The following is a 13,731-nucleotide window of genomic DNA, read 5'->3' on the forward strand; positions in this document are numbered from 1 at the left end:
AATCAACTTAGCCTTGTCAAATTTTTCATTGTTTTTACAAAATTTATCGAAAACTAATCCATGTAAAAAATTAATAATTGTGTTCAGAACATATATGAAAAATAAATAGGTTGATCAGCAAATTTGGCATGGCTGCAAAATCTGTTAGTTCAGCACTCAACCGTTTCATTCAAACTACCATTGTCACTGAAAATCTCCTTCCCGCCCATTCAAAATCCGTTACAACCACTATTTTCTCTCTTCTTGAAGCTGGTCACCTCAAGAAAGCGGTTTCTACCCTCTTTGCTTCTCCATTTCCCTTCCCTTTTCCTCTCTATGGTCGCCTTTTCCAGCTTTGTGCTAAAAATAACGCCATTGTTGAAACTCGTAAGGTCGAGTCGCATTTGGTTACTTACTTTGATCCTCCACCAACTTTTTTGCTTAATCGGGCTATTGAAACTTATGGTAAATGTGGGTCTTTGAGGGATGCACGTGAGCTGTTCGATGAAATGCCTAACAGAGATGGAGGTAGTTGGAATGCCCTTATAACTGCATACTCGCAAAAGGGTTCCATGGAAACTTTATCACTATTTTTGAGGATGAATCGATCTGGGTGGTCCCCTAATGAGGTATCTTTTGCTAGTGTTCTTGGGTCTTTTGGAGTTGTTTTGGGATTGTGTTTTACGAGGGCTATTCATGGGTTTATATTGAAGCTTGGATTGGGTTCGAATGTGATCTTAGCTAGTGCTTTAGTTGATGTGTATGGGAAGTGTGATGACATTGTTGATGCTCAAAGGATTTTCGATGAGATTGATTGTCCGAATGATGTTTCATGGAATGTGATTGCAAGACGATATTTGGAGGTGGGTAATGACAGAGAAGCGATTACTATGTTATTTGGTAGTATTCAAGCTGGTGTAAAGCCATTGACGTTTACTTTCTGTACTGCTCTTATCGCGTGTTCTGCAAGGCGGGGCTTTTTAGAGGGAGTTCAAATACATGGTGTTGTGATTAAGTGTAAATATGAAAGTGATGCTGAAATTGCTAACTCACTCATTGATATGTACATGAAATGCAATGATGTTGTGAGTGCTAGGAAGATATTCAATAAGCTTTGTGTTAAAGATATATGTTTGTGGACTTGTATGGCTTCGGGATACGCAAAGGCTGGAAGACTTAAAGAAGCTCAGTCACTTTTCGATGAGATGCCTGAACGAAACATCATCTCTTGGAATGCGATGTTGGCCGGTTATGTACACTTAGGCCAATGGGAGGAAGCCCTGAATTTTATTTTCACGATGTGTCATGAAATCAACCAAATGAATGCAATAACCTATAACCTAGTTCTAAAGGTTTCTACTGCACTCTCAGACATAGAGTTTGGTAAACAAGTTCATGCGTGCATCTACCGACATGGATTCGCATTTGATCTATTTGTTAGCAATGCACTCATTGACATGTATGGAAAATGTGGCGGGTTAAGAAATGCTAAAACTTGTTTTCGTAACATAACTGGTCGGAGAGACACGATATCATGGAACTCCTTGTTGACATCTTTGGCCCGGCATCACTTGAGTGAAGATGTTATTTATATGTTCAGCGAGATGCTGAAGGAAACAAGTCCCAATGAACATACATTTGCAATTCTTCTTTCAACTTGTGCTAACAAATTAGCACTAAAGCAAGGGAAAGAAGTGCATTGTTTTATGATAAGGAATTGCTATGAGATAGACGATTTTGCCTTACATTCTTTGCTTAACATGTACTCTAAATGTCGACATCTTGAGTAGATGTGTATATTGATACAACTGATGCACATTAGGTACTCCAATGCCTAGACGAACGTATGTCAGGATCGATACACTGAATGAATGTTCTCTGTTTTCTTTACTCTTTCTCGTGATTCCGAGCTTGTAAATTCTCTGTTTACTAACTAATACTGTTTCTGCATATGCAGGAAAATGGAAGGAATGAGCTCTGTTGGCCCACTCAAAATCTCTTACCAACTTCCTCAACTACACCATGCTGTGATTTGAGTGGTAATATGGTGTCATGGCAAAGCCATATTCAACAAACTATCAGTTAAGGTACATCATTTTAGATCAAGATTCTGATACTATAATCTGAGTTTACCACATTCACTGATTACATTTGGATTTCTAGTAGATAAAAGATAAAATTCTTCTTCTATGTTCACTTTTGGTTAAATATGAGTCTGTTATGAATGGGCTATGATATTTGGTGAAGAACAATAAACAAACTAATGCAAAGAAAACACTACAAAAACAGAGCACAACAATGGAAGACTCAAAACACACAATATGAGGTATCTAATGATACCTCCCCTCAAACAAAGTATCTTATCATTAATATACTCAACAATAAATTAAGGATTTACCTTACAAGCTTCAAGAACACACTCTCAAAGCAAAAGATTCAACCTTGATGTCAATCTCCCTCAAATACTATAATACAAGTGGAGAAAACTCTCTTGGCTAAAACTAGTTATCTCTCACTATTAGGCTCTCACATAAACCCTAATAAACTCCTAAGACCCCTTATATAGTCCTAAGACATGTTTGGGAGCCTTAAGACCAATGGCTTAAAGCCCACAAAAATCGGACATAAAACAGAAAACATTCTGTTTCTTCGCTGCATACCGTTCGATCGAGCAGGGAGGGCTCGACCGGTCGAGCGACATCACTGATCCTACTGCCTTGCTCCTGCGTTAAGGCTCGATCGAGCCTCATACACTCGATGGGTTGAGCAGCCTTCAAACCCTCCTAATCTTCGTGCCTTGCCTTCACTAAGACACCCCAGATCATCATCATTAATCACTTCATTAAGTGACCCAAACCTTAGCACTCCATATCCCATGGCGCACTCCATAACACTCTCAAGTGTGCAATACATGGCATGAGTTACAAGGTGCTCAAAATCATCATCAATAAGGTGGGAATTGGCTCTTGATTCAACAGAGTCATTTAAAAGTTATTGCTATGGGAAAGATACATCCAAAATAAATAGTATATAAAACTTGGTAAGCTTGTCATAGTGACACCCATTTTGTTGGGTATAATGCTGGATTATTTTTGAAATCCTTTAAGGTATGAGTCAGTCCCTTCCCAAAAGTTATTGTGAGGGAATGTTTTGGTATGGTAAGAGATTCAGATTTGTCAAAGAGGTTTTAAATCAATGCCCGGAAATCTTCTGTTCTAGCTTGGTTTCAAAACATGTTTTCTGAAGACAGAAAAAACGTAGGAACTGGGAAAAGGAAATCGAAAAAGTTTTCAGCTACTTGGTCATATCAGAAGGTATAAGGGTTGTGACAAGTCAAAGATAAAGGAATGTCGGTAAACTTGTATTTTTAAAGTCTCGGCTTAATTTTGAGTAAGAAGGTTTAGATGCTTATGCTGGAGATTTTAGTTTACGAGATTGAGCGTTAGAACAGCTAACGCCTAAGAGGTATGTTATGAATACGGGCACATAAATTGGAAAATGGAGATGGGATGAGGAAGTAGAACAAAGCCACAAGAAACTCAAAGCATACACAAGTGAAAAACAAGCTAGAGTCAAACACATAATCACCACCATCGTCACACTTGCTCATCAACAATGACCATCATCAAAATCACAATGCGTTTCCATCACTTGGCCGGGCCCTCATCTTCATTTTTTGGAGCTCTTTCTTCTTTACATCCCACTTTTTGAAAGTAGTTGCCACTTGCAACTTCTCAATTGGAATTTCCCTCTTTCATCATGGTTGCTTTCTTCATCTTCACTAAACATCTCAATTTCAGAAGATCTTTGTTCGTCTTATAGCAAGTACATTAAATATGATCCGTCTTGTGGCAATGGTAGCATGTCTTATCTCCATATCCAACCCTTGCTTTCTTGAATCCAATTTTCTCTTCAATACCGTCCTTGGATGCTTTTCATCACCAAGGTTCACCAATGCTACTACACTTAGTAGCCTCCTCCAAATTCTCAACCTTCAACAACAAAGACTATATCACTGTCTTTGCTTTTCCACCATTGTTACTAAGTTCTCCTTCTCCTTTGAGAACTCCATGAACAAACTCCAATGGCTTCGACAAGCCCTATGGGCATATGACCACTTCTACCATCCCTCTCTTATCCAACTTTCTCCAATTCACCACTCTTAATACACCAAGGATCACCAATTTCGCTCTAATATCAATTGTTGTGAATATAGACACACAAATTGGATAGCGGATATGGGTATGAGGAAGAAGAACAAAGCTCACTAGACGCACAAAGCATACACAAATGCAAACTCAAGCAAGAGGCAAGTGTTTAATGGTGTTGATGCAAGAACCAAATCACCCATTGGTGTGGACGTGGATGAAGATGCAAGAGAGGCCACATTCCATTAGCATGAAGCAAGAGAAGTGACAAATAGGGATTAAACAGAGGTGCATCGAGTGTGCAACACATGCCTTGCTCAAGCAAGAAAGTAACAAAATCGGGAGATGGCTCGATCGATGTTAGATACTTGTTTTTCGTGCTTCCTATGTGCAATTCTTTTGGGATTCCTATGTGTTGTTCCTTTGACCTTTGTAAGTCATAAAGGGGGTTTTTTTGGGTGAGAAGATGAACAAGGAAGAGTGTAAGAAAGCTTAGTGTTTGTTGAACCTTGTGAGAGACATTTTCTTGTATGAGAGAAACTTCATTGGAGCTCTCGTAAGCTCTAGAAAGTGAGCATTTTGTGAGTTTATCCTTCATTGTAATTGTTGAATTCCAATTAAGAATACAAATTATTGTATGTGGGGGAGGGTACCTCAAGGTATCGTTAAATCTTGTGTTTTTTCTCTTGTTCTTGCTTAGTTTAGTGTGTGTTCTAGTTTTTTATGTTTTCTTTTATTTTCATAATTTTTCTCTTCCATTGAGTGTCCAAATTTACGACAATTGGTACCTTACTGTATCCCATCCAAAATTAAAGATTTATATTACTTAATGAATTCGACAAATTACATTAAGACGCTCAATACCCAAGCTCACCCTCTAAAGCTAAATTGCATTCACAAAAAGTTTCCTCACTACAAACGCTCTTGCATTCTCTTTAAGAATTCAACAATCTATATACATGTGTTTGCTTACTATCCCATGCTCTTCTCTGACCCAAAGGACCCCCTTTTTAAAGGCTAAAGGGGTCAAAGCAAACCAACAAAGATATCCCCAAGATGATCACGCATGCGAAGCATAGAAAATTATGACCTTTTGTGAGCAATATGCAATTTTGCCCAATTGAGCCACCTTGACTCCGTCGAGCAATCGATAGTTCGAGCACCATTCACAAAAGTTCTTGCTCCATTCTCTCCGCATTTGATCTCTCTTCCTTCCTCAACATTGCTCTCCTTTATGCAACCTAGAAGATGCCAAGTGCCCAAATCCACCATCATCAATGGATGAATTTGATTTGACTCAATAAGGTAAGTAATAATGCTAGTGAATTGTAAGACATCAAACGTTTCGCTTTGCTTTTAGCACTCCTCAATAGTAGGATTCAAAAAGTAAGACTGAATTTGAATTTAAAACCTTGTAATCTTATCAATAAACTTATTAACTCTTATCATCTCTTCACTTATTTTTTTCATTTCATTTAATTTTATTTTAGTTTAGTTTTTAAATACAAGTTAACTAACCATTTTTTACTAACATGGGCAAAACCATAAGGACATATATAGGGAGTATATTACTCAAACAAGACTATGTATTAATAATTAATTTGATATATAAAAATCAAGACATACAATAGGATCCCCTCCAATATATGGTATGCTTCTCTCCTAAAATAATAGAGCAAACCCTTTATTTTTCCAAACTAAAGGTTGGTCGCCATACATCATTTGCTACTAATTAATCCATTTCTTCATTTTTTTTATTACAAGGTGCACCAAGGGAAGGCAAGGACAAAAGGCTAGGTGACAAAACCTCTGAAAAGTTGTACTTGCTCTCCAACTGAGACAAAAACCGATCCTCCCATTTTTTCGTTGAAATGTTAATTAGCAATTTTCATTTTTTTGTGCATTTTTTCCACTATTATTATTCCATGTAATTAAGGACCTAAATGTTAAGATAACCACTCATCATCCAGGCCATCAATGTCTCCAATATCCATCCTGTATGAATCACAACAATTTAGAAATTATCAATTGTTCAGTAAAAATTAGTAATTATAAAGAAGAAATATTATTGAAAATTAGAATAAAAAAAAAATGTTTTACAATTATAAGTTTGAACAAATTTAATTTCATAAATCTTATTTATGCTCAATATATAAAATAAGCTAAAACATGCTTTGATCATTATATAGATAGCTTAATAGATAGATGAGGATATTATGAGTTATGCAATCAAAGTATCATTGACTGATTTGTTTCAAAATATATATTTATATAAAGAACTTTTTTGATTTATATTAGCATATAATTGTAGATAATTATGCAAAAATTGAATACTTAAAGCAGCATGAAATAAAATATTATAAACAAAAAGGAATATCCAAAAGAAAATTCTTTACAAAAATTAATAGTTGTAAGACAGTTTGGACATAGCTATATTTATTGACATGTAAAATCTAAAATCTAATCTTATTGTATTTATTTTTTTTTTAAAGGAAAACTTAATGTATTTACTTTGTTTTGTTAGATAGACTATTTTTTAGTACATAGGGGTCGAGAAAAGGAAAAAGATAGTAAAAATTTAATCAAACCCAAAATCTTAATCTGATAAAATTAAATTTATATTTTAATTGAGACAAGATCTAAATTTCTATATAGATTAGATTTATTTTTGCCCATGTTACAATAATATATTTGACAATGATTTTTTTTTTCCTCTTAATTCCAAGTGTATAATAATTTGTGACACATCTTTGCAAGTCTCGTCAATAGTAGACTACTCTCTTTTAGTTTTGTTTTGGATTTTTTTTTTTTTAGTAGTAAGCTAGTGGATCTTATTTATATTTTTATATAAAAAATAGAGTTAGTTGTTTTATGAATTACTTTGGAAAAAAAAAAGTCCCATAAAGTGCATCATTGTGCTCCTATAAACCCCTATGTCCCACATGTTTTCCCAAAATTTATATTTTGTCCTATATAATTAATTTGATATTTTCTTTACTATAATTTAACTTTTTTTCTTTTATTTATCTATATATTTATATAGATTGCTTTACTTCCTCTAATCTATTGAAATAGAAAATTTGAATGTTGCATTGTTATTGGGATGAGTTGTCCCACATCGATAAATTGAAAATAGTGTGCACACTTTATAAGCTATTAGAGACCTTCTTCCCATTGCCATATGGTTTTGGGATGGTATATATCTCCTTGGCTTATGAAGTGTGTGCACTTGTGTCCCCCTGTTAATATGTTGGCATTCACAATAAGTTCAGCCTAATTTAACATGGTATCAGAGCCGATGGTTCGATCAATAATTTAAAAATGGTAGGTTCGAAAAGAATGGCGTTCCTACCCTAATTGATTACTCCCACATGCGAACTTGACGGGGATTCGCATGTGAGGGGGGTGTTGGGATGAGTTGTCCCACATCGATAAATTGAAAATAGTGTGCACACTTTATAAGCTATTAGAGACCTTCTTCCCATTGCCATATGGTTTTGGGATGGTATATATCTCCTTGGCTTATGAAGTGTGTGCACTTGTGTCCCCCCGTTAATATGTTGGCATTCACAATAAGTCCAGCCTAATTTAACATTGCTGATGAGAAAATAGAAAATATGAAATATTACCCTAAACATTATTCACATTAATTCTCCCCTACTTTTTCTCAGCATATTTTGTACTTAAATATTTAACTTTTAAGCTTTATCTATTTTATGTATTTTGATAATTAATTTAAACAATTACTTAAACTAATTCTTCTGTAAAGCTAAGTACAATTGAAACTCAAATTTAAATTTAGCTTAAGGCTATTGTTGAGTTAAACACATAACTCAATTCACCTTGCCATAGCATCGATCTGACATTAACCAAAAAAGTTAATACAATATAATTGGCGACCTATGTAACGACTCGAAATTCCCATCTTTCATAATAAAATAATAAATTATACTGAATTTTTTTAAAAAATAATATAATATTTCTTAAATATCTAAATAAAAAAGTTACAAAAAATTATCAAAAATAATTTAAAATTTTCTCGTAAATAATTTTACTTTTAAATTATTTCTTAAATGTTAACTTTTACAATATATTTACACCCAGCATACATAGTGATTTGGATCACCAATCCACAACAGTCTCAACCTTTCTTTCTCATATCGGGTATAACGGAAGCAAAATTTACATATTAAAGATAAAATTATTCGAAAATAATTAATAGTTGAGATGATTTGAGTCCGCCACTATATACGATGTTTTCTTAAAATTTAAAGATTAGATATATTAGAAAAAATTACTGTGAATAATCAACTTTTTATTAATTTTCTTATAGTAGTGTCTAACTTTTGATTAACCATGAATAACATCAACTTAGTTGATTTTTCCTAAAATAATATCAACTTTAGTTTATTAGCTAATGTACAATTATTTTTATCATATAATCTCCTATAGCTTGATTTTTAACATGTTAGAAATACTCAGAGAAATACCTCTAAGTTGGTGTCGTTATTTATAATTGATCAAAAATTTATATTATTGTGGGAAAATAAGTATTAAAAGATTGTTTTATTTCTGATAATTTTTCTTATTAAATTAAATTAGAAAAGAGAGAAGGGTAAAGAAGGTGTTACCAAGGCAAAGTAGTGTCATCGGAGCAAGAATCATGAAGATGTTGTTGTAAAAAGCATTGATCATTATTTGCACTCAACCAAGCGGGAAATTCCATCAATTCTTCATTATTATTGGAATAAATTTCTTCTTCCCTTTTAATTTCCTTATCAAAATCCACCGATTTTAGGTACTTAAACCACCAAGCTGATTTCATCAAATCTAAAGTATCATCCCATTCTATTTGGTGTTGTTCCCCTATTGATCTCATCTTTGCAATCTCCTCTTCATCTAGGGTAGGATGCATCCCATGACTAACATCTGTTGTCGTCGTTTTCGATATCCTATCGACCCACCTCGGGGTCGATAAAGATGAAGATGAAGATGAAGGTGACATTGATGAAGAAAATGAATGATTTGGACTAATATTATTATTACTATGACAAAAATTAGTGTCCAAGTTTGTAAAAGCTTGGAAATTAAGGTTTAACCCTAGGGTTTGATTTGGTAATGGAATATTTAGGGTTTCATTAAATGATGATGAAGAAGAAAAACCCCAAAAGTTATTATTATAATTACTATTATTATGTAATGACGATGGATTTGACATAAAATTGTCTACTTCAATATTATTTTGAATTTCATGTTTAATTTTAATTGTTTCAAATATCGACTGTTGAGGTACTAACTGGCCCTCTAATTGTCGTTGTTGTTGTTTTTGTCGTTGCTCATTAGCCTGTTTCATAGCAGCCCGATGAAATTTAAGAGCCGTAACAATTTCTTTTCGAGCCTCCGCCATATTAAGGAGTCTTTCTTGATAAGGGCGACTCGTATGGAGTCGCCTTCGGACTTGTTTCTTGTGGCCTTGTGGGTGGTTGTTTGGCTTAGCCATGCCTAGTTTTTGACCGTTGTTTGTTGTCACGGCTTGATTTAGGTCACTAACAATAGTGTTAGTAGCATTATTTTTGTTAGAATTTTGGTTTGTGTTTAAAGGTGTTGATGTTGTAAGTTGCTTGACGAGACTACGAATATATGCGCCTGAAAGGCGGCTCTCGTCACTCGCATTAGGGAGGTTGTCAATTGCCATTTTTAGAAAAAAAATATATATTTATGTTGTTTTGGACTTATTTTTTTATTACCTTTTTTGGGTGTTGAAGTAGTCTTATTTTTAAAAAAACTAGTGACGTGAGTTATTATATAGTAAAGTAGTGGTGGGATTGACACGCCACTATTGTTGTAATTTAAGATTTTTAAATTTGATCTGATTAGTAGAAATTGAGTATGATTTATTTAATTCGATTGTATATGAATATTAAATTAAATAGTCAAAGAATTTACGTATATATAAGTATTGAGATTGACCTGATCATTTATATATAATATTCGAAATTTATCTGAATATTTGGATATTGCAACGTTGGTTGTTAATATTTCAATTCTGTAAGTATAAAAAATATAAAATTTATTTTAGTAAATTAGATATTGTGACAAATTTGACTTGTCTCACTTGATCATTATATTTTTCTAATACAAAAACATCAATTTGGGTTGAATTTTATTTGTTAATAGTCCAAAAAATTAACATAATACATATTTTAATACATAAAGGTTGTAAACAAAAGATTCTTTTGTTAATTTTAGGCTTTTAATTTTTTTGATTGGTAAACTAATATAAAAAATATTTTGTAAATTACTTTTAAACAAGCTAAAAAAATAACTTTTAAATAAAAACTCAAAAGTTATTACTCATTGACTTTTATTGCTTTTAGTATTTTCACTTAATTTTTCTCAAATAAACAGTTAATAATTAAGAATTAATTTTATCATATATTTTCATAACAGTTGGCTTCACAACTAGCAAAATGTAATCAATTAATGATTCTAGATGATCAAACTTGTTAACAATTTCAGTTGACAGTTTCGATAAAGGTGTTCAAAATAGATCCGATAGTCCGAAATTTATCCGACTTTGTAACTAAATCAGATTTAACCCATTTTAAAAAATAATTTACAATTATATAAAAAACAACATGGAAATAAAATTCGATTTCAAATCGACTCAAAACACCTAATTCGAAATCAACATAGTGATCCAAATGAAACATCTAATTTCGACCAATAATCATTTGTCAAATAGATTGGTTCTATAAAAATAAAGAAGGTGAGGGACCCAAGTGTATCAGAAGGTGTTGGATGATGTCACAAGTTGTTAGCGAGAGAGGGCAAAGAGAGTAATTTGAATGCGGTTATGTTAGGAGTATTAGTAGGAGCATACAATAATTTGGGCGTGGCAGCTTATTTTCATTGGATGCAAAATGCGGCGCCCACGTGGCGGTAAAATGTCAGCAAATTTCAATCGCAAAGGAAGCCTTGATGGTGACCCCTCAAAATTCAACATTATTATTGTCATTACGGGTGGCCTAACTATTTCTTTCTTAGCGGTCCTAACCATTCTTTCACCCTTTTACTCTTTCTTCACCATGATAATGGACAATAATAAACATCTTTTTACTTTTTTTAGTTTGTACTTTTTTTAGTTTTTTACTTATATTTAAGGACACTTTTACCCGTCTTAAATATATTAATTTAATTGTTAATATCTTTATTATACATATTGAAAAATACAGAAATTAAGTATCAATAAAATTCATATTGAGACGTTTCTAACAAGATCTTATATGACTATGTTTTAACCTATAAATTAACGACAATATAAAAATTAAGTGACATTGATAAATAGTGCCAAATTGTCTTCGAGTGCAATTAAAAAAAAGGAGGAAGTATATCTTTAATTTTCTTTTATAAAATTGTCTCTAAGAGATTGAAGAGTCGCACGTAATCATTATTATCACCATCGACATTGTATTCGATGTATCCCACCCATAGGATCTATGTTTAAGGTTTAAGGAGGGAAAAAAGACGGTAACCCATACTCATAAAGAAGGATGCGGCCAAAGAGTACTCGGTTTGAGAAAGATCCTCATAAAGAGAAATTCCTACAATAAAAAGAACTCAGTAAAGCTGAATCCTCAATTTTGCATCATACAACACAACCTTAACCCTTCATACATAAAATATAAACTATATTTTTAAGAGTTTTATTAGAACATAATTATTATAATTTGATTAGGGCTCTTTTACTATAAATCATATCCCTCCATTATCCATCAAATTATTAGAGAAAAGTCAAAGACTAAAGTTGAAAGCCTAATTGACTTACGATAAACTCTATGCTCATAACACATCATTCCTAGTTATCTCTATAATTTCTATTGTAACTATTTTTTTGAGTACTTGAATCAAAAACTTCTAAGTTTTGATCAATCTGTACAAGAAGGTCACCAAGGAGAACGTCTCATTGTTGAACCTTTGTGAATCTTTGCTTGCACATGTTTATTACCTGAGTTGTGCGTTCTAATATTTAATTTTCAACAAAAACGCTCTACAACCAATTTTTGCTTGCGATGTTGTTTTATTTGCCTATTTTTTTTATTGTTTTTGACTTATTAGTTTTTCGAACAACAAAAAAATTATTTGGTAAGTGACTTTTAAGTGTACTTAAAAGCTTGACTTTAAGTCAATATAAACGACCTACTTATTTTGATTAACTTTTTTATCGACTTTTAACTTATTGATCTAATTTTTTTTCTAAATAAATTACCAACAGTCAATACCTAATTTGACCAAACATTTTGATAAACGGTTAACTTATGCAGTTTGCGTGAAAGCAACATAAATAACCAATAACCTGTGTCGTTGCTAATTAATCACTAAATAATTTCTTTTATTGCTCTTCCCATCAACTTATTGTTATTTATCAGCCATTTTCCATATTTTCCGTGAATATATAGCTAGTTGTTACTAAGTCCAAACTTAGATCAATTTTGATCACTAGTAAGTGTACATAACCAACCAATATAATATAAGATCACCAATCAATATATAACATATTTGCCTCAAAAAGGGCAAAGCAACGTTAGTAAACCCATGTTATTTTTTTAACTCTCATAAAGGGCAAGTAAGATTTACTCTTGCAATAAAACTGTATTTCGGTCAGATCAGATGACCTCAAAATAAGAAGCACATATTTCAATAGTTTATATAAATGGGTTATTTAATCTATATATAAAACGTGTTTTACAGTAAGATCGTCTCATATAAATATTGTAATTTATTGATGATCGGAGAGAGAGAGTTATGCAAGTATATGTATGTATGGGGGTGATAGTGACAAAAATATGACCCATACCTCTATAAGGTAAGCTATAAATTAAAAGAAGGTACTCCACATTGGACTAGGGACCCCTCTAGTCCACTCTCTACTTGTCAACAACAAATACTTCTCGCACCATCCTCGGCGGCCATTTCTCTGTCATGCATTGCAATGCAATGCACTAGTATGTAAGTAGTATACCCAAATTTAATTCGACTAGCAATCTAGCATTTGCCATTGTTGTAATGAGTAAACACTATGTACGGGTCGTTTTCTCATTTCAAAAACGTCACTACTCAATAATAACAACAACAACAACAACACATATTCACTATTAGTTAATAATGAATCATATAATTACCGACTCGTCTTTGTATGTGTACTAAACTAATTCGGCTTTTATTTTTCTATGTTATATATTACACGATTTAATATTAATATAGACTTTTTTAAAAATAAACTGGATCTTGACCTAGGCAGACGTACAGTGACAAATAGCGTAATAAAAAGTGATGTACTCAATGCTGTCAATTGACATCACTTAGACTTGGATGATTTGATAATACTAGAAGTATATATGTTACCCTACACATTAGGGTTTGACGAATCTCCATCATCACATTCTATATATTATCGATATTACTTATATTTTTTCCCTAAATTTATCCTAATAGGTAGGTTCAGACCTAAATTCCCTCTCGGCCAATCACCATAGCATGTTGCAGCTTGCACTGGTAGCTAATTAACGCCTACATGCAGCAATTTCATTAATATCTCATAAAG

The 13,731-nt window shown here is 32.8% G+C and overlaps 2 protein-coding genes across 4 annotated transcripts; one reads left to right on the forward strand and one right to left on the reverse strand.

Annotated features, from left to right (window-relative positions):
• Nucleotides 1-2: 2 nt before the first annotated feature.
• On the forward strand, nt 3-6,190 carry LOC130797959 (pentatricopeptide repeat-containing protein At3g26540). 3 transcript variants are annotated; one of them, XR_009038998.1, is made up of 3 exons: nt 3-1,823; nt 1,937-2,066; nt 5,892-6,190. XR_009038998.1 is itself a non-coding variant. In XM_057660765.1 (2 exons), the coding sequence occupies exon 1, from the start codon at nt 129-131 to the stop codon at nt 1,767-1,769; it is 1,641 nt and encodes a 546-aa protein (XP_057516748.1). In that variant the 5' UTR covers nt 3-128; the 3' UTR covers nt 1,770-1,801; nt 1,937-2,071. The 3 variants fall into 3 exon arrangements, 1 of the variants encoding a protein (XP_057516748.1); XR_009038999.1 differs by lacking the exon at nt 5,892-6,190 and adding an exon at nt 4,196-4,822; XM_057660765.1 differs by lacking the exon at nt 5,892-6,190 and having other exon boundaries at nt 3-1,801; nt 1,937-2,071.
• LOC130797960 (uncharacterized) lies at nt 6,033-9,890 on the reverse strand. The gene is made up of 2 exons (XM_057660766.1): nt 8,759-9,890; nt 6,033-6,122 (listed from the first exon to the last, which is right to left on the reverse strand). Exons 1-2 carry the CDS (start codon nt 9,820-9,822, stop codon nt 6,074-6,076), a joined length of 1,113 nt encoding a protein of 370 aa, XP_057516749.1. The 5' UTR covers nt 9,823-9,890; the 3' UTR covers nt 6,033-6,073.
• Nucleotides 9,891-13,731: the final 3,841 nt, after the last annotated feature.

This window comes from Amaranthus tricolor, chromosome 13, assembly GCF_026212465.1.
Source record: "Amaranthus tricolor cultivar Red isolate AtriRed21 chromosome 13, ASM2621246v1, whole genome shotgun sequence".
NCBI lineage: Eukaryota > Viridiplantae > Streptophyta > Magnoliopsida > Caryophyllales > Amaranthaceae > Amaranthus > Amaranthus tricolor.

What these genes read in the sequence shown, in the direction of transcription:
- LOC130797960 (XM_057660766.1), bottom strand. Translation starts at nt 9,822, where the DNA reads ATGGCAATTGACAACCTCCCTAATGCGAGTGACGAGAGCCGCCTTTCA. An exon ending in GATGACACTACTTTGCCTTG is followed by an intron (nt 6,123 to 8,758) that starts GTAACACCTTCT and finishes TGATTCATACAG; the next exon opens with GATGGATATTGGAGACATTG.
- LOC130797959 (XM_057660765.1), top strand. Translation starts at nt 129, where the DNA reads ATGGCTGCAAAATCTGTTAGTTCAGCACTCAACCGTTTCATTCAAACT.